Source organism: Nycticebus coucang, chromosome 1, assembly GCF_027406575.1.
Source record: "Nycticebus coucang isolate mNycCou1 chromosome 1, mNycCou1.pri, whole genome shotgun sequence".
Lineage (NCBI taxonomy): Eukaryota > Metazoa > Chordata > Mammalia > Primates > Lorisidae > Nycticebus > Nycticebus coucang.
The window spans coordinates 98420485-98439684 of NC_069780.1; the positions used below are offsets into that span (position 1 = coordinate 98420485).

The 19200-nt window shown below is 42.9% G+C and overlaps 1 protein-coding gene across 3 annotated transcripts; it reads right to left on the reverse strand.

Moving 5' to 3' along the window:
* Positions 1-15250: 15250 nt before the first annotated feature.
* Positions 15251-18841, reverse strand: CDKN2AIP (CDKN2A interacting protein). 3 transcript variants are annotated; one of them, XM_053584915.1, is made up of 3 exons: positions 18357-18841; positions 17770-17900; positions 15251-17371 (listed from the first exon to the last, which is right to left on the reverse strand). In XM_053584915.1, the coding sequence occupies exons 1-3, from the start codon at positions 18626-18628 to the stop codon at positions 16023-16025; spliced, it is 1752 nt and encodes a 583-aa protein (XP_053440890.1). In that variant the 5' UTR covers positions 18629-18841; the 3' UTR covers positions 15251-16022. The 3 variants fall into 3 exon arrangements, with proteins under 3 accessions (XP_053440890.1, XP_053440897.1, XP_053440907.1); XM_053584932.1 differs by having other exon boundaries at positions 16642-17371; positions 17801-17900; positions 18357-18826; XM_053584922.1 differs by lacking the exon at positions 18357-18841 and having other exon boundaries at positions 17801-17851.
* Positions 18842-19200: the final 359 nt, after the last annotated feature.

Here is a 19200-nt window from a genome sequence, read left to right on the forward strand (position 1 = left end):
TGGGCTTAAGCGATTCTCTTGCCTCAGCCTCCCAAGTAGCTGGGACTACAGGCACCCGCCACAATGCCCAGCTATTTTTTGGTTGCAGTTTGGCTGGGGCCGGGTTTGAACCCGCCACCCTCGGTATATGGGGCCGGCTCCTTACCGACTGAGCCACAGGCGCCGCCCACTGTTGTCATTCTTTAAATCTTTCTGATTAAGCAGCTAGGTCTTGTCAAAAACCAGTCACTGAAGAGTTGAATTTTATTGATTTTTATCTGAACCCTACTATTTTTTTCCTTCACAAATTTGAATAAGCTAGCCTTTATCAAATGTTGCAAGAGGCCTTGTTATTTATGGACTCAGGTTAGACACCAACTACACCTGTGGATTGATTTTGTTTAACGTGATAAATGATCTACAGGTAGATACAGCTTGTAGTTAGCAACTAGAAGTGAGAAAAGGCAATGATGCAGAATACCTAGAGTATTCCCTCCAGGAGTCTAGAGCAAGATGGGAGGAAACAAGGATGAATATGGGATAGGAGACCTTCTATAGTAGTGGTTCTTAACCTGTGGTTGGTGACCCACAGGAACTGTATTAAAGGGCTGCGGCATTAGGAAGGTTGAAAACCACTGTTCTACAGCATTATTTTCACCTTTCATAATTCTGTTGAACAGGCTAGAAGGAAGCAAAAAAAATTCAAATAATGATATTTCAGCTGGTAATGGTCTAAACACTAAAATACTCTTAATAATGAGAATACATGTGTGTGTGTATGAATTATTTCAGATACGTATTTGTCCCAATATGTTTAATTTTAAAGGTTAATCTGAGTCTTATTCCTGCCATACTTATGAAAGCAGCCTTTGCGAGGAAGTACTTAATGTAGAAAAAAAAATCACTGTATTCCCTAAATCCAACCTGACCTTGGTTGTCAGTGTTCTTTCCTTAGTAGTCACTTAACCAAAAATATGAGGCCTCTTCAAATTGAGTTTCCTGACTCTTAAATTCAAAATTTAATAAAGCCCCCTATTATCTGCATCACAGAATTAGTGATACTTAATCCTGTGAATAAAGCAAAAAGGTATGTTATTTGTTCTACATAAAGCAACCCTAAAGAAGGTCATTGTCATGTCTGGGATTATCTTTTTTTTTTTTTTTTTTGGTTTTTGGCCGGGGCTGGGTTGGGGCTGGGTTTGAACCCGCCACCTCTGGCATATGGGACCGGGCCCTACTCCTTGAGCCACAGGCTCTGCCCCTCTGGGATTATCTTTAATTTGTAAATCAGTTACTTGAAGAGGTCCTTGGTAGGAAATGTTTATGCATCCTCACCTATTTCATGGGAGAGCAACAACTTCAAACTGATTGAAAACAAACTAGCAAGTAGTTCTAAAAGATTCCTAAAGACACCTCCTGAGAAAATTCACCTTCTGCTGGAATTAAGCCAATTAAATTTGAAACCCTTTCCTTTTTTCCTCTTTTTAATGTTTTTAAGCATTTATTACAGAAATTTCTAGACAAACACAAAAGTAGAAGTAATGATACAATAGATCCTTATATACCATTCACCTAGCTTCACCATTTACCAACATATGGCTATTATTTAATCTATAACCCTCTACACTCTCTTACCCTTGCTGGATTATTATCACTTTATCTGTAAATACTTTAAATATGAATAAGATATAACAGTTTTCTAAACACACCAACATAACCATTATTCTACCCCTTCCCCCAGAAAATTTTACTATCCTTTAATATACCGATGATTCAAATTTTCAGATTTCCCTATTGTTTTTTTCTTTTCTTTTCTTTTCCTTTTTTTTTTTTTTTTTGAGACAGAGCCTCAAACTGTCACCCTGGGTAGAGTACAGTGGCATCACAGCTCACAGCAACCTCCAACTCCTGGGCTCAAGCGATTCTCTTGCCTGTGCCTCCCAAGTATCTGGGACTACAAGTGCCCGCCACAATGACTGGCTATTTTGTTTTGGTTGCAGCCCTCATTGTTGTTTGGTGGGCTTGGGCTGGATTCGAATACGCCAGCTCAGGTGTATGTGGCTGGTGCCTTAGCCGCTTGAGCCACAGGCAGCAAGCCAGATTTCCCTATTGTTTTATTGAATCTTTTTTTTTTTGTAGAGACAGAGTCTCACTTGATGGCCCTCGGTAGAGTGCCGTGGCCTCACACAGCTCACAGCAACCTCCAACTCCTGGGCTTAAGCGATTCTCTTGCCTCAGCCTCCCGAGCAGCTGGGACTACAGGCGCCCGCCACAACGCCCGGCTAATTTTTGGTTGCAGTTCAGCCGAGGCCGGGTTTGAACCTGCCGCCCTCGGTATATGGGGCCGGCATCCTACTCACTGAGCCACAGGCGCCGCCCCCGTTTTATTGAATCTTTTTATGTTTGGTTTACCAGGATCCAACAAGTCCCCACATACTTTATTTGGTTAGTAAAGTCTTTTTCCTTTTTTTATTTTTTTGAGACAGAGTCTTACTTTGTCCCCCTCAGTAGTGCCTGAGTAGTGCCCTGGTGTCAGCTCACAGCAACCTCAAACTTTTTTTTTTTTAAGAGACGGAGTCTCACTTTATCGCCCTTGGTAGAGTGGCGTGGTGTCACAGCTCACAGCAACCTCCAACTCCTGGGCTAAGGCGATTCTCTTGTCTCAGCCTCCTGAGTAGCTGGGACTACAGGCGCCCGCCACAATGCCCAGCTATTTTTTTTTTTTTTAGATGTGGGATCTCGCTCTTGCTTAGGCTGGTCTTGAACTCCTGAGCTCAGGTGATACACCTGCATAGGTCTTTCAAAGTGCTAGTATTATAAGCATGAGCCGCCACTCTTGGGGCCTAGTGAAGTCTTTTTCTAAACCCATGAGTGGCAGCTACTTTCTGTTTTAATTCAGTGAAGCAGATAGTAGTGTTCTTCTAAGGAAGATATTCTGGTGGTTGCAAATCACTTATAAATGTGGAGAAATTCAAGGAAATCTCTTTGAGAGATTGAAAGATAACCAACTGATTGTAGAACTGTAATTGCACCAAATACAAATAAATCCTTAATAATCTAAGAGTTTGCATTAATTTCGAGTAATTTGTTCTAGAAGGTTCAGTGAAGCATTTTAAATTATAGTGAAAAAACCCAAAACTTTAAATTAATTCATTAGTACTAAAGGCAACTGAAAAAAATGAATGGCCCACACATCTACTGAGCTCAGTTTTAAAGCATTTTTTATTACTTTATTATGTAAATAGTACATACTAATAGAAAAAATTAAAAATAGAGATAAAAGAGGATATATAAAACTACAAACTGGAGATAATTCTCAGTATCTAAATATAGGTATGCTCTTTGAAATATAATCCATGTTACAATTTTTTGCTTTAAGAAAACACTGGCTGGGCTGCGCCTGTGGCTCAGTGAGTAGGGCACGGGCCCCATATGCCAAAGGTGGCGGGTTCAGGCCCAGCCCCGGCCAAACTGCAAGAAAAAAAACAAAAAAATAGCCGGGCGTTGTGGCGGGCGCCTGTAGTCCCAGCTGCTCGGGAGGCTGAGGCAAGAGAATCGCGTAAGCCCAAGAGTTAGAGGTTGCTGTGAGCCGTGTGACGCCACGGCACTCTACCGAGGGCGGTACAGTGAGACTCTGTCTCTACAAAAAAAAAAAGAAAACACTGGCTAGGACCTTTTTTTTTTTTTAGACAGAGTCTCATTATGTCACCCTTGGTAGAGTGCTGTGGCATCACAGCTCACAGAAACCTTAAACTCTTGGTCTTAGTGATTCTCTTGTCTCAGCCTCCCAAGTAGCTGGGACTACAGGTGCACGCCACAATGCCCGGCTATTTTTTTGTTGTAGTTGTCATTGTTGTTTGGCAGGCCCGGGCTGGGTTCAAACCCACCAGCCCTGGTGTATATGGCTGGCATCCTAGCTGCTGAACTACAGGCACTGAGCCACTGGCTATGACTTAAAAGAACCAAGTAAGATATATCATATCCTTGTTCAGGAGCAGTGGCTCACACCTGTAATCTTAGCATGCTGGGAGGCCGAGGCAGGTGGATAACATGAGCTCATGAGTTCAAGACCAGCCTGAGTAAAAGTGAGACCCTATCTCTACTAAAAATAGAAAAAACTGAGGCAAGAGGATGGCTTGAGCCCAAGAGTTGGAGGTTGTTGTGAGTGATCACACTCTACCAAGGGCAACAGCTTGAGATTCTGTCTCAAAAAAAAAAAAAAAAAGATAATATCATATTCTCTAAAAGGGATATTAGAAATCTGAGCAACTAGCCGGGCATTGTGGCGGGTGCCTGTAGTCCCAGCTGCTTGGGAGGCTGAGGCAAGAGAATCGCGTAAGCCCAAGAGTTGGGGGTTGCTGTGAGCCGTGAGACACCATGGCACTCTACCCTAGGGTGGTACAGTGAGACTCTGTCTCTACAAAAAAAAAAAAGAAATCTGAGCAACGTCAGCATATATTCAGAGTTGATGTGGTGGACAGCACAGATTTGACATCAATATATATACAGCTGGTCCTACCTCTTTGTGGTACTATTGAGCATTTAGGATGACTACTAACAGGAATAAATGACAAAGTGATCCTCAAAAATTTTAATGAAGGAACTCTGCATGAACTCGTCAGAGGAAATTCAGCGTAATAAAATATCATATTTCCATAACCAAGAAAAAAAGCAAACATACTGTCCTCTTGGTTATTTCAGGGAGAAAAAACAACACATATGGTATACTTTGCATATTGCTGACCAGAAAGACATTCAATTTTCCCTGAATGGTTTCCATAGTTACATGAGCCATTTATAACATCAAGAGGGGGAACTGGGTCACACTACTAAAGGAGTTGAATTATGCACTTATGTCTCCTAAAAGCTGGAGGAAGCATGTTAAATTTATAGAAGAGAAATTTACACTGTATGTTCAAAATTGAAATTCTGGTCTGATTTTGCCAGTGAAACTTAAAACTTTGTCCAAAATTAAATTAATTTTGCCAGTGAAACTTAAAAAAAAATCCAAATTTAAATTAATTCATTAGTACTAAAGACAACTGAAAAAATGAATGGCCCACACATCTACTGAGCTCAGTTTTAAAGCATTTTTTATTACTTTGTTATATAAATAGTACATACTAGTAGAAAAAATTAAAAATAGAGATAAAAGAAGGCTACATTGAACAGTTTGATGAGAATATTTCAGATTGTATATGAAACCAGCACATTGTACCCCTTGATTGCACTAATGTACACAGCTATGATTTATCAATAAAAAAATCAAACTAAATAAATAAATAAAATATTTTTAAAAAATAGACATAAAAGAGGATATATAAAACTACAAACTGGAGATAATTCTCAGTATCTAAATATAGGTATATTCTTTGAAATATAATAAAGTTTTGGGTTTTTTCGCTATAATTTAAAATGCTTCACTGGACCTTCTAGAACAGATTTCTCTAAATACAAACTCTTAGATTATTAAGGATTTATTTGTATTTGGTGCAATTACAATTCTATAATCAGTTGTAGAATTATCAGTTCTACAGTCATTACAATTACATTAGCTAGGCCTCAGGGAGGCCAAGACTGGTGGATTGTCTGAACTCACAGATCAGCTTGATCCAGAGCAAGACCTGGTCTCTAAATCTAGCCGGGTGTTGTGGTGGGCACTTGTAGTCCCAGCTACTCGGGAGGTTGAGGCAAGAGAATCACTTGAGCCCAGGAGTCTAAGATTGCTGTGAGCGATGATGCCAAGGCACTGTACCGAGGGTGACAAAGTGAAACTCTGTTTCCAAAAAATACATATATATATATATATACACACACATATGTATATATATATATAGTATTCAACATCTACAAATAATGTGTTAGCTAGTTTGGTAAACATGATAAAAGAGGTGCCAGCACATTCCATCTTTGTAGATACCACTTTCTTTTTTTTTTTGAGACAGCATCTCACTTTGTTGCCCTTGGTAGAGTGCTATGGCATCATAGCTCACAGCAATCTCAGGTTCTTGGGCTCAAGCAGTTCTTATGCCTCAGCCTCCCAAGTAGCTGGGACTACAGGCTCCTGCCATGACACCTGGCTATTTTTAGAGATGAGGTCTGGCTCTGGTTCAGGCTGTTCTAAAATTCATGAGCTCAGGCAAGCCACCCACTTCGGCCTCCCAGAATGCTAGGATTACAGGCGTAAGCCACTGCGCCTGGCCTAGATAACCTTTTCTCTTACTGAGCTATCTTACCTTACAATGATTTTGCAGGTAATCAATAAACCCAGCAATTGCCTAGAATCTAGAATAGCCAAACCATAATTACAGTCAGGGGATAAGAGAAGCAGAGTCACTGTATGAAAAACTGTCATTACTCCCAGTGCCAAAATATTGAGACAGGTAAAATTCATGCTACACAGCAGAGGTCAGGACCCACACATTTCAAATGGCTGCTTCTTGAACCTTCTCCTCCTCAAGATTCTTCTTTACCTTTCACCCCCTCAAAATTTACCAGGGCTGGGGCAGCACATGTGGCTCAAAGGAGTAGGATACCGGCCCCATATACCGGAGGTGGTGGGTTCAAACTCAGCCATGGCCAAAAACCGCAAAAAATTGTTTTTTTTTTTTTACCAGGACTGGCTCAGCACCTGTAGCTCAGCAGCTAGGGTGACAGCTTGAGACTCTGTTTAAAAAAAAAAAAAAAATTTTTTTTTTTTACCAGGACTGGCTCAGCACCTGTAGCTCAGCAGCTAGGGTGACAGCTTGAGACTCTGTTTAAAAAAAAAAAAAATTTTTCCAGAGTTAGAATGGGTGGTTTTTTTACTTCCTTGCTCACCCTGAGTCATCTTTTCTTTGTCTGAGAGCCTCCATGGCAGAAAGCCAGAGAGCACATGAATTATAGGGGAAAGGAACAAGTATTTCAAACTAGTATTCTTATTCTACCTGTATTACTTCTTTTAATTACATTTGTTTTGATTTGTTTTGTTTTTTGAGACAGTCTCACTTTGTTGCCCAAGCTACAGTGCTGTGGCCTCAGCCTAGGTCACAGTAACCTCCAACTCCTAGGTTCCACTGATCCTCCTGCCTCAGCCTCCCAAGTAGCTGGATCCTCCCAAGAGAATCGCTTGAGCCCAAGAGTCTGAGGTTGCTGTGAGCTATGACACTATGGCACTCTACCAGGGGCCTACAAAGTGAGACTCTGTCTCAAAAAAAAAAATTAAAAAAATAAAAAGGGAGCCCCTTCCATCACCTTTGGTTTGACAAAAAAAAAAAAAAAAGAAAGGTGGGGGAAGAGCTACTTTTAGTGTTATTTAAATGTTAATTTATGTAATAGTGCCTTAAGCCTGACCTGAGTGTGCAAATTCTTTTTTTTTTTTTTTTTTGGCCAGGGTTGGGTTTGAACCTACCGCCTCCAGCATATGGGGCCAGCGCCCTACTCCTTTGAGCCACAGGCACCACCCTACAAATTGCAAATTCTAATATGGCATAGTACTTAAGAACAAACTAGGTCTGCTTTGTAGTAAACTGACAGTGTCTGCTACCTACAGCCACTGTAATACCTGGTGCAGAATGAAGCTGGCCATTTAGACTGGGCCTCATTGTTGCTAAATCCCCTTCTGCTCGTAGTCCAAGAATGTGCCTCAGAAATTGAGGATAGAAAGTAGAGGAAATCTGATTGTGGATGTGGCCATCCTCCTTTGACCAAAGTAGTCCTTATTTGTTTTACATACTTGTCCCCATTTTTGTTTGAAGAAATATGACTAAAGTTTGAAAACGGTTGATCATATATTCAGAATTTGGGTTTTGTTATCTTTCTCTTTGATTTTTTTTTTTTTTTTTGGAAGAGTCTTATTCTGTTGCCCTGGGTAGAGTATGGTGGTATCATAGCTCACAGCAACCTCAAACTCTTGGGTTCAAGCAATCCTCTTGCCTCAGCCTTCCAAGTAGCTGGGATTACAGGTACCTGCTACCAGGCCCAGCTAGTTTTTCTGTTTTGTTTTGTTTTCCTCTATTTTTAGTAGAGACAGGGTCTCACTCTTGCTCAGGTTGGTATCAAGCTCCTGAGCTTAAGGAATCCACCCACTTTAGCCTCCTAGAGTGCTAGGATTACAGGCCTGAGTCCCACCTAGCCAGCAGGTTTTGTCATTTTATTTATATATTTATTTTTTGAGACAATCTCACTATGTTGCCCTCAGTAGGGTTCTGTGTCGTCACAGCTCACAGCAGCCTCAAACTTCTGTGCTTAAGTGATTCTCTTGCCTCAGCCTCCCAAGTAGCTGGGATTACAGGCACCCACAAAGCCCACCTGTTTTTTGGTTTTAGTTGTCATTGTTGTTTGGCAGACCTGGGCTGGGTTCGAATCCACCAGCTCCGGTGTATGTGGCTAGTGCCCTAGCCGCTGAGGTACAGGTGGCAAGCCTGGTTTTGTCATTTTAAAGTGTGCAAGCCCTCATATGTTGAAAATAGTATGAGGGGCTCAGTGCCTGTGGCTCAGCGGCCAGGGTGCCAGCCACATCCACCACAGGTGATGAGTTTGAACTCAGTCCAGGCCTGCCTAACAATGACAACTACAACCAAAAAAATAGATGGGCATTGTGGGAGGCACCTGTAGTCCCAGCTACTTGGGAGGCTAAGGCAAGATAATCGCTTAAACCCAAAAGTTAGAGGTTGTTGTAAGCTATAACGCCACAGCACTCTACCCAGGGCAACAGCTTGAGGCTCTGTCTCAAAAAAAAAATAGTATGAGGGGGTGGCGCCTGTGGCTCAAGGAGTAGGGCGCTGGTCCCATATGCCGGAGGTGTGGATTCAAACCCAGCCCTGGCCAAAAACCACACACACACAAAAAAAAATAGTATGAGGAAAACCACAGGTGGTTCTTGCCTTTTTAATCTACCTTTTCATGTGTTTTTTTTATATTTCTTCCAAATTATATACATTATATATATAGTTCCACTTCAACATAATGGTAGTTTTATAGTTTGGTGTATTACTGTTCAATTTATTTATTTATTTGAAGCAATCTGACTTTGTCTCCCCCTAGTAGAGTGCCGTGCCCTCAAAGCTCACAACAGCTTCACACCATTGGGCTCAAGTAATTCTCTTGCCTCAGCCTCACAAGTAACTGGAACTACAGGTGCCCTCCACAAGGCCTGGCTATTTTTTTTTTTTTGTGGTTTTTGGCCGGGGCTGGGTTTGAACCCGCCATCTCTGGCATATGGGGCCAGCGCCTTACTCCTTTGAGCCACAGGCGCCGCCTTTTTTTTTTTGGTTGCAGTTGTTTAGTTGGCCTGTGGTTGGCTGGGTAACCACTATGCTATGGGCGCCAAGCCATTTTGGCTGCTTCTTGATGACTTCCAAGGATTCTGATTCTACTCAATGAAGTTTCTAAATAACATAGTATTTCTGATTGCTTCTTATTAAATAGACATGTGATATCTCTAGTTTTTATTAAAAAGAATGTCCTGTGTCTAATCCTTTGCATTTATTATTACTTTTCTCAAATTAAAGTTAATTTAGTTTGGGGCCTTGTCTATGAAATACACTGTATTTCTTGCTGGATAAATAGCATAGGAATAGAAAAACAGAACTTTAAAAATTAATACTCGGCTCAGCGCCTGTGGCTCCAGCGGCTAAAGTGCCAGCCACATACACCTGTGTTGGCGCGTTCAAATCCAGCCCAAGCCTGCCAAACAATGATGGCTGCAACCAAAAAATAGCCAGGCATTGTGGCGGACATCTGTAGTCCCAGCTACTTGGGAAGCAGAGGCAAAAGAATAGCTTAAGGAGTTGGAGGTTGCCATATGTGAGCTGTGATGCCATGACACTCTACGCAGGGTGACAGCTTGAGGCTCTATCTCAAAAAAAAAAAAAATTAATACTCATTTTCAGATAACAACTTTCCTTCCTTCCTTTTTTTAAAGGATGGAAACAGAAAAATGGAGAGATTAAAGTTGCTAATAAGAAATGGGAAAAGAAATGGTTCTAACTAGATAGTAAATGAGCTGTGTTCAGGGATGCCAGGAAAAGTGTAAACAAACAATATTTTTCTTGGGGAGGAATAGTTGGAAAATAAACAGTTTGACAGCTCCTGCATTCATCTCTTTTTGTTCAAATGGTAAAAAGGGAAAGAACTGCTACTCATAACCACAGAAAGTATTTGAAAACCACGAAGAAATTGAGAACCAATGTCTGAGCTTGCTAACGTATAGAAAGTGGGACGATATAGGACATTAGCACAATTTTTGAGGACAAAACCACAAATTCCCTTTAATCTACAATAATAATGCAATACCTGTGGGACTGACCTGGTTCTCAGTTGGTGCTTGCTTTAAAAGCTACCTCCTCACTGCTGTTACTCAAAATCCAAACAGCAAGGAGACATCAGTACCAAGGTAATCTGCACTTGGGGAAAGCAGCAGTCTTCTCATACACATTTCACTAGGAAGCAGGGTTTCGGTAGCACATTGATAATACACATCAAAGGCCTTGGAATAACACATACCCTATGACAGTTATCCCAGCCAATGGCAGGCCTTAAGAATTGAGGTAAATGGCTGGCCCGGTGGCTCACGCCTATAATCTTAGCACTCCGGGAGGCCGGGGTGGGTGGATAGCTTGAGCTCACCAGTTTGAGACCATCCTGAGCCAGAGTGAGACCCCTCCTCTAACAATAGCAAAAAAAGGGTGGGTACCTGTAGCTCAGTGGTTAGAGCACAGGCCAAATGGGTTCAAACCTGGCCTGGGCCTGCTAGACAACAATAACAACAACAAAATAGCCAGGCGTTGTGGCTGGTGCCTATAGTCCCAGCTACTTGGGAGGCTGAGGCTAAGCCCAAGAGTTTGAGGTTGCTGTGAGCTGTGACGCCATAGCACTCTCCTGAGGGCGACATAGTGAGATTCTGTCTCAGAAAAAAAAAAAAAACTGAGGCAAGAGGATCGCTTGAGCCCAAGAGTTGGAGGTTTCTGTGAGCTATGACAGCACAGCATTCTACCCATGGTGACAGCTTGAGATTGTATCTCAAAAAAAAAAAAAAAAGAATTTAGGCAAAACTTATGACAACCTGATTCTTCAAATTCCTCTTTCCAAGCTTGGTGGCTCGCACCTGTAATCCTAGAGGCTAAGGCCAGAGGAGATCAGCCTGAGCAATGTAGTAAGCCCCTATCTCTCCAAAAAGTTAAAAAATTAGCCTGATGTTGTGGTGCAACCTGTAGTTCTAGCATCAGTGGTTCTCAACCTTCCTAATGCTGCAATGTATTTTCATTGTTAAAAACGGGTCGTGATCCACAGGTTAATCACTCAAGCTCAGGAGTTCAAGGTTATAGTGAGCTATGATCATTCCACTGCACTTCAGCCTGGGAAACATTTAGGCAGGTGTTTTTTTTTTTGTTTTTCCATAAACTTCAACTGTAGCTATATGGGATGATTCATTGGTTGAGAACATTTGAGGCATACAAGTATTGTGAAGAAGCATTACTAACAAACAGAAGAGCATCTTAAGCAACTCATTTCAAGGGGGCTTTAGAATGATGTTAATAAAACCGGTAGAAAATCATAGTGAGGGGGCGGCTCCTGTGGCTCAGCGGGTAGGGCGCCGGTCCCATATGCCGGAGGTGGCGGGTTCAAACCCAGCCCCGGCCAAATTAAAAAAAAAAAAAAAGAAAAGAAAATCATAGTGAGGGAAATTTTCAGAAATTTTACTATATAAGGCCAGGCATGGTGGTTTATGCCTGTAATCCTAGCACTCTGGGAAGCTGAGGCAGGTGGATCGCCGGAGCTCAGGAGTTGGGAGACCAGCCTGAGCAAGAGCAAGACCCTGAGGGTCTCTACTAAAAATGGAAATGTGGCCGCTACCTGTAGTCCCAACTATGTGGGAGGCTGAGGCAGGAGGATCGCTTGAGCCAAAGAGTTTGAGGTTGCCGTGAGTTACAACACCATGGCACTCTACCCAGGGTGACAGAGTGAAACTGTCTCAAAAAAAAAAAAAAAAAAATTAGTACATTAGAGAGGTGAGAAAGGGCGGCGCCTGTGGCTCAGTGAGTAGGGCGCCGGCCCCATATGCCGAGGGTGGCGGGTTCAAACCCAGCCCCGGCCAAACTGCAACAAAAAAATAGCCGGGTGTTGTGGCGGGCGCCTGTAGTCCCAGCTGCTGGGGAGGCTGAGGCAAGAGAATCGCGTAAGCCCAAGAGTTAGAGGTTGCTGTGAGCCGTGTGACGCCACGGCACTCTACCGAGGGCGGTACAGTGAGACTCTGTCTCTACAAAAAAAAAAAAGAGAGGTGAGAAAGATGTTAAGCAATACAACAAACATGCTTAAGAGCTTGAATTCTTTTTTTTTAATAAGGCCACAATCATTTATTGAGCTTGAATTCTTTTAATCAAATAACTTTTCATTTTCTTCATCTGAATAAATAGGCCAAATGAAAATAGCTACTCATAAGGTTGAGATGAAATAAGCATATAAACTACAGTATACTTGTACTGTGCTGGGGACTTTTCTTTTTTAGGAGACAGAGTCTCACTTTGTCACCCTCAGTAGAGTGCTGTGGCATCACAGCTCACAGCAACCTCCAACTCTTGGGCTCAAGCAATTCTCTTGCTTCAGCCTCCCAAGTAGCTGGAACTACAGGCACCTGCCACAATGCCCAACTATTTTTAGAGACGAAGTTGTGGTCTAGCTCAGGCTGGTTTCAAACCTGTGAGGTCAGGCAATCCACCTGCCTTGTCTCCCAGAGTGCTAGGATTACAGGCGTGAGCCACCATGTCAGCCTGTGCTGGGGACTTTTTTCTTTTTGAGACAGAGCCTTAAGCTGTTGCCCTGGGTAGAGTGCTGTGGCATCACAGCTCACAGCAACCTCCAACTCCTGGGCTTAAGCGATTCTCTTGCCTTAGCCTCCCAAGTACCTGGGACTACAGGAGCCCGCCACAACGCCTGGCTAACTTTTTTGGGGGGGTGTGGGGGGGGCAGGACTGGGTTTGAATCCACCACCTCCAGCATGTGGGGCTGACGCCTTACTCCTTGAGCCACAGGCGCCACCCATTTTTTTTTTTGAGACAGAGCCTCAAGCTGTTGCCCTAGCGTGCTATGGTGTCACAGCTCACAACAACCTCCAACTCCTGGGCTCAAGCGATTCTCCTGCCTCCGCCTCCAAGTAGCTGGGACTACAGGTGCCCACCACAATGCCTGGCTATTTTTTGGTTGCAGCCATCATTGTTGTATGGAGGGCTGGGCTGGACTCTCAAACATGCCAGCTCAGGTGTGTGAGGCTGGCGCCTTAGCCGCTTGAGCCACAGACGCCCAGCCTGTGCTGGGGACTTTAAATGCATTATCTTATTTAATCACCATAGCTCTGAGGCAGCTATTAGTCCTATTTTTCAGACAAAGTAAAGAGGTTTAATTCACTACTATACAAAAGGAATTCATGTAACCATTTGTACCCCCATAATAACCTAAAATTTATAAAAAGTAATAAAAAGGTTTAATTCTCGGTGGTTACATGTTCAGTAAGAGCCAGAGGCAAGATTCTATCTCAAGAATAGATTCATGGGGGGCACCCTTGCTCAGTGGTTAGGGCACTGGTCACATGTACCAGGGCTGGTGGGTTCACACCTGGCTTGGGGTTGCTCAACAAAAAATAGCTAGGCCTTGTGGCAGGCACCAGTAGTCCCAGCTGCTAAGGAGGTTAAAGCAAGAAGATTGCTTGAGCCCAAGAGTCTGAGGTTGCTGTGAGCTATGTCGCCAAAGTACTCTACAGAGGGTGACAAAGTGAGACTGTCTCAATAAAAAAAAAGATTCCAAAGCTTGTTTTATTCTGCATTCTACCATCTTGAGGAATTCTTAGCCTTTTTCTTCTTTGAACTTGATTATTTGTATAAATTTTAAACAAGATGTTTATAAATGAAACATGTTTGAGCAGCTTCCTTTTCATCAAAAATCACTATAAGTTAAAATTTTCAATAACCTTTATATCAGTATTAACTTAAAACAAGCTAATTTAAGAAACTACCAAGCCATCTCATTACACATAGTACAGAAGTTTGTGACTGAGGAAAGGGCATTAAATAAAAGTGGTTTCACAATATATTCATGTGACTGCTTCCCACAATAAAAGCAACCTATTTACAGTATGTGGAGTTTAGCTTTGGTATCCAATTAAACAACCTCAAAAAGGAATCATTGTTAGGTGTTAAAATAAAAACATCCTGGCGGCACCTGTGGCTCAAAGGGGTAGGACGCCGGTCCCATATGCCGGAGGTGGTGGGTTCAAACCCAGCCCTGGCCAAAAACCACAAATAAATATAATAAAAAGCAAAAAAAAAAAAAAAAAAAATCCTTGGTGGCACCTGTGGCTCAAAGGAGTGGGGCACTAGCCCCATATGCCAGAGGTAGTGGGTTCAAACCCAGCCCAGCCAAAAATTGCAAAAAAATTAAAAAAAAAACAACCATCCTTGATTATTTTGATTCAAGCATAGGAAGCTAAAGTGTCCTGGTCTGTAACTCCTAGAATACATTATGTAGAAAACAGGAATAGCTTCTATGTACTTAAATTGTGCTACTTATGTTCAATTTTCTTATTCTAGTACAACTGACCCATAAAAGGTCATTTCTCTTCTCTGTATATTACCATTATTGCTCAATGTGCAGCATCTAAAAATAACATCTAGAAAGCCAAAAGGCTACAAACTTAACATCTTGGGCCAGTGTGAAGAAAAATAAACCTAATACACCACGATAAATAGTTAGAATCACTTAAGACACAAATCAAAATTCTGTTTCTTTTTTTTTTTTGTAGAGACAGAGTCTCACTTTATGGGCCTCAGGTAGTGCCGTGGCGTCACACGGCTCACAGAAACCTCCAACTCTTGGGCTTACGCGATTCTCCTGCCTCAGCCTCCAGAGCAGTTGGGACTACAGGCGCCCGCCACAAAGCCCGGCTTTTTTTTGTTGTTGCAGTTTGGCGGGTGCTGGGTCTGAACCCGCCACCCTCGGCATATGGGGCCAGCGCCCCACTCACTGAGCCACAGGCACCGCCCTCCGTTTCATTTCTAATAAATGTAATTCAGGCTCATCTAAGAGCTGAACATGTCGTGCTATTCTTCCCAGTATTACTCTGAGATTTGTAAATACAAAAGCATCTGGTTCTAGATTTGAAAATTCTAACTTTCCTATCCATAATAAGTTGTACATCACTCTGAATAATTACCTGATTTTAATTTATAATGACAGGAAGTGGGAAGCCTAATTATAGGAATTGGCTCTGAGTTAGCAGGGAAAAAAAAAACACAACTTCTTGAAAAGGTAAAATGGCTTAAAGCATTTAATATCTAAACAAATCAATCTGTTAATAGTAGTCACAAAATATGCTTAATATAGAAACCCACATTTATGTCAAGAAAAAGTGTAAATTGTATTCCACCTCAAAACATAAATTAACCCACTTAAAGAATCTGCAGCAGTCAAAACTATGGTGAATTTTTAACAACTTCAGAATAAAATAACAAGAATTACTTCATACTGCTTTATATCTAAAAAATGCTTACAACTTCTCATAAAAATAGTCTGAGGCAACTATTTTTTCTTTTATTTTTTAACAGACATGTTTAACATTATGGGCAACATTTTAAAAAGCTTAGGCTTCACAGACTTTCAGACATTCAAATACTGTGGTCCCTTTTCTTTGACGTGGTTTTACTCAGCTAGGGAAAAAAAAGTATGGTAGACAACTTAATACATTTTCACCAAATTGAAAGTAGTACAAAAATTTTAACACTCTACAGAACTACACATCGTACCTAATGTTATCATTAAAAATAGAAGACAGTATTTTCTTCAGCAAATAAAACAGCATATTGGTATGCTGTTAACGTATACCTTTTAACGTGTACTGTCATTCATAAATTATTTACAATTTCTACTGTGTGAAGAGAATTAGTATGTAAATTTTCTGCAAAATTGGAAAAAAGCAATACAAAACTTGTGAAAGCCTGTGTTTTATACTGTACAAAAGTAAGCCAGTTTTTCTCTTCAAATACCATATACCGTATGCAGTAATATTGGACATACTATAGTAACTCTTGAGGATGTTTTAATGCTGGAGGTAAGTTTACAGGCCTAGATTCTTCATCAAGGAGTACTAGATCTTCTATTTCGCTCCCTCTGTACTTCCTTTTACATATTTTTACCACCACCTTTTTCTTGAGAAATAACTTCAATGCTTCTCTTGATGCGACTGCTTTTGCATTTTCTTTGCTTTTTCCACAGCCAGTGCCCAAATATACAGACTTGCATCTCAATTCACAAACAATACTTTCTTGAGAGCTCTTATTTTGAGGCAGATCTGCCAGTTCTTTTAGTGGGACAAAAAACACATCCAGGGTTGCTTTCAAAGCCTCGATAGCTGCATTTAAGAGCTCTCCATGATTCACACTAGGACTAAAGCCACCAACAGCTACCAACTTCCATGCTACTGTTTTATACAGTCTATTGAAGAAAGGTTGCTTCTGTTTCACATCTTCATTGGTTAGCTTGCAACAAGAGAATTTGACAGAACTTTCACTTGCTTGTGAAGTACTTTTAGAAGGCAACTGTGAGGTGCTAGTCTGAGAACTACTCTTAGAAGCCAACTGGGATACACTTGCTAAGGAAGTGCTTTTGGAAACCAGAGATCCACTGGTCTGGGAGCTGCTCTTAGAAGCTAACAGTGACGCAGCTACCTGGGAAGAGCTTTTGGAAGACAACAGTGATGTATTTGTTGAGGAGCTGCTCTTGGGAGTCAGTAAGGATGTGCCTGATGAAGAACTATTTTTAGAAACTGATGGTGAAACACTTGCCTCTGAACTAGTTTTAGAAGTTAACCCACTTGAAGCTGTCTCTGAACTAGGTTTAGAAGACAATAATGGCAATTCTACTTCTGAACTTCCTAAGGAGCCCAACAAAGGCACCTCAATCTCTGAGCTGCTTTGAGAAGCTGAAACTGAAGAGACTTCCAAAGCACTCTTTTTAGGTGATCCACTTTGTTGTCTGCAATCAGTGGACTGGGTCATGTGACTATTCACACTGGACTTCAGCAACGAAGAAACAAATGATGCTGAACTATGTTTGTCTGGAGCTTCTAATTCAGAAGCTTTTCCAGATCCAGCCGTTGTTACCTGAGAGGAAATGCTGCCACTGCTTTGGCTGGAAACAGATGGATTTCCATCACTTTTAGAGCTATTCTGACTGGAGATGCCAGAGCTTCGAGTTGAGTTTCCACTACTTTCTGATTTGGTGGTTGCCCCTGGACGTGTTGCACTGTTTTCCTGCTGAGCTGATGCACGGTCTGTCTTGGCAGAAATTTTTGCATGATCGTGCTCAACAGCAGAATTGTTTTTTCCTTCTATGGCTCGTTTTTTGAACGGCTCTTCTACCCCTTCTAAAAAGAAGAAAAACACAGATATGTAACTAAGAATACTTCATAATCTATCAGTTGACAAGACAGATACACATTAAAATAAAGGAATATGGTAAAGATATTTCAGGACTAGTAATTTCTTTTAAAAGTGTGCAATAATTTCATTATTAAGCAGTAATAATAATTTGCTAATATTAAAAAAATCAACAGCATCAGGCAACACTGGACATTTCAAAATCTAAAACAGTCAAACAAAACTACCAAATTCAGAGCCTGAAACAGACACACTTTAGGTTTAGCATTCCAACTTGATTAATAACATAAAAATTCTGGCTTGTTAAAAAAATTAGTACAATTCCTAATTATATCAAACTTATGTTCTAAACTCCTATGTATGTTCACATCTATGATCTGCTAACCATTGCTACTCGATATCCCTCTTTTCTTCACCTTGGCAACCAGTTCGTCTCTTGTTGTATGGATTGGAGCATCTGTCACTTTGATGCCTTCAGCCATACTAAGTATTTTATCCATAACTTTTTGAGGGTACCTGAAAAAAAAAGGAAAAGTCACTTTTTAAAAGTGGTTTTTTTCTACGCTATTTGCCGTATGCAAAAACGGGCCAAAGGAACTGCATTTCCTGGTTGCAATCAGGACAGAGAACCGACCGTCAAGTACTATTTCCTGGAACTCCATAAACAGATGCCCCAAGGTCTGGGAGGCGGGGTACTTCTTTACTAATCTTTAAATCTAGCTTCCGACCCCAAAAGCAAGGTCAGCTTCACGCCCCCCACGCAAAGGGAGCACCCAAGGACAGTCTGCTAATCGTGTCAGGTGCCCACAGAGACGCCCTTCTCCCCCTAAGAGGGCGGCGGGGCTTGCAGATTCCCGCGCTGCACAACCACTTCCCTTCCCCGCGGACGCCGGTCCCGCCGAGGGCTCTCGACCCCAGCCCGGGGGCGGCAGACAAAACGCGGAGGCCTGATTGCGGCTGCTCCGCACTCACCGGCACCCGAGGAAGACGTGATTTGCCCAGGCCATGGAAAAAGAGATGAGCTTCTGCAGCTGCCGACTGCGGCTCCCACTCTCCGCGTCAGCAACCTCGTCCGTGTTGGCCGGGGCAGCGCCGCCAGCTGGGGCCAGGTCCCCGGCGTTGCGGAGCAAAAACTCCCGGCGGTGGCGCCAGTGTTTGTCAGTCTCGCCCTCGCAACGCAGCGCCTCCACCCAGGAGGCCACCCGCGGGTTCTGGCTCAGGTACTCCGACACCTCCTGCGCCATGTTGGGCCTGCAGAACACGGAGGCCGCGAGCAGACGCTGCACACAGAGTCAGGAGGGGAACGCGGGGGCGAGCGGGCCTGTCACTGAGGCCTGCACAGGCGGCCCTCCAGAGAACACCCCTCCGGAGGCCTAAACTCCAAACAACAGCGCCCAGAGCAGCCGAACCGCCCACTTCCGCCCGCCGCCGGCAGCTCTCCTTTTATAACCTCGGTGCCGCCGCGCAACCGCGCGTCCTTCCGGCGTGCGCCGGCTCTCCCAGGACTCTTTGCGGCGTCGCTACCCTGCCGGGCCGCATAGGGGAGCCCATAGGGAGGGAGGGAGGGAGTACGGGCGCGGCGGGAAGGGGGCGCCCGGCTCCTCCAGCCCGCAAGTGGGGCGGGTCCTGGGCGCCCCGAAGCTCAGCAAGACCTCGAAGCGTTCCGGCTGCACTTTGTGACGCCGCGCGTTCGGGGCCTGCCGCGGCGCGCAAAGGATAGGCAAGGACGCGTGGGCAAGACCGCGAGGGTTGAGACCTGCCAGGCTGGTGGCGCGAGGCCTGTGGTCTCTACCCTAAGACGCCTGTCTTGGAGCCG

Coding starts and splice junctions, on each gene's coding strand:
- CDKN2AIP (XM_053584915.1), bottom strand. CDS start 18,628: ATGGCGCAGGAGGTGTCGGAGTACCTGAGCCAGAACCCGCGGGTGGCC. Junction 17,901..18,356: donor CACGTCTTCCTCGGGTGCCG/GTGAGTGCGGAG, acceptor TTTTTTTTTCAG/GTACCCTCAAAAAGTTATGG. Junction 17,372..17,769: donor AGGGATATCGAGTAGCAATG/GTTAGCAGATCA, acceptor TCTTCTTTTTAG/AAGGGGTAGAAGAGCCGTTC.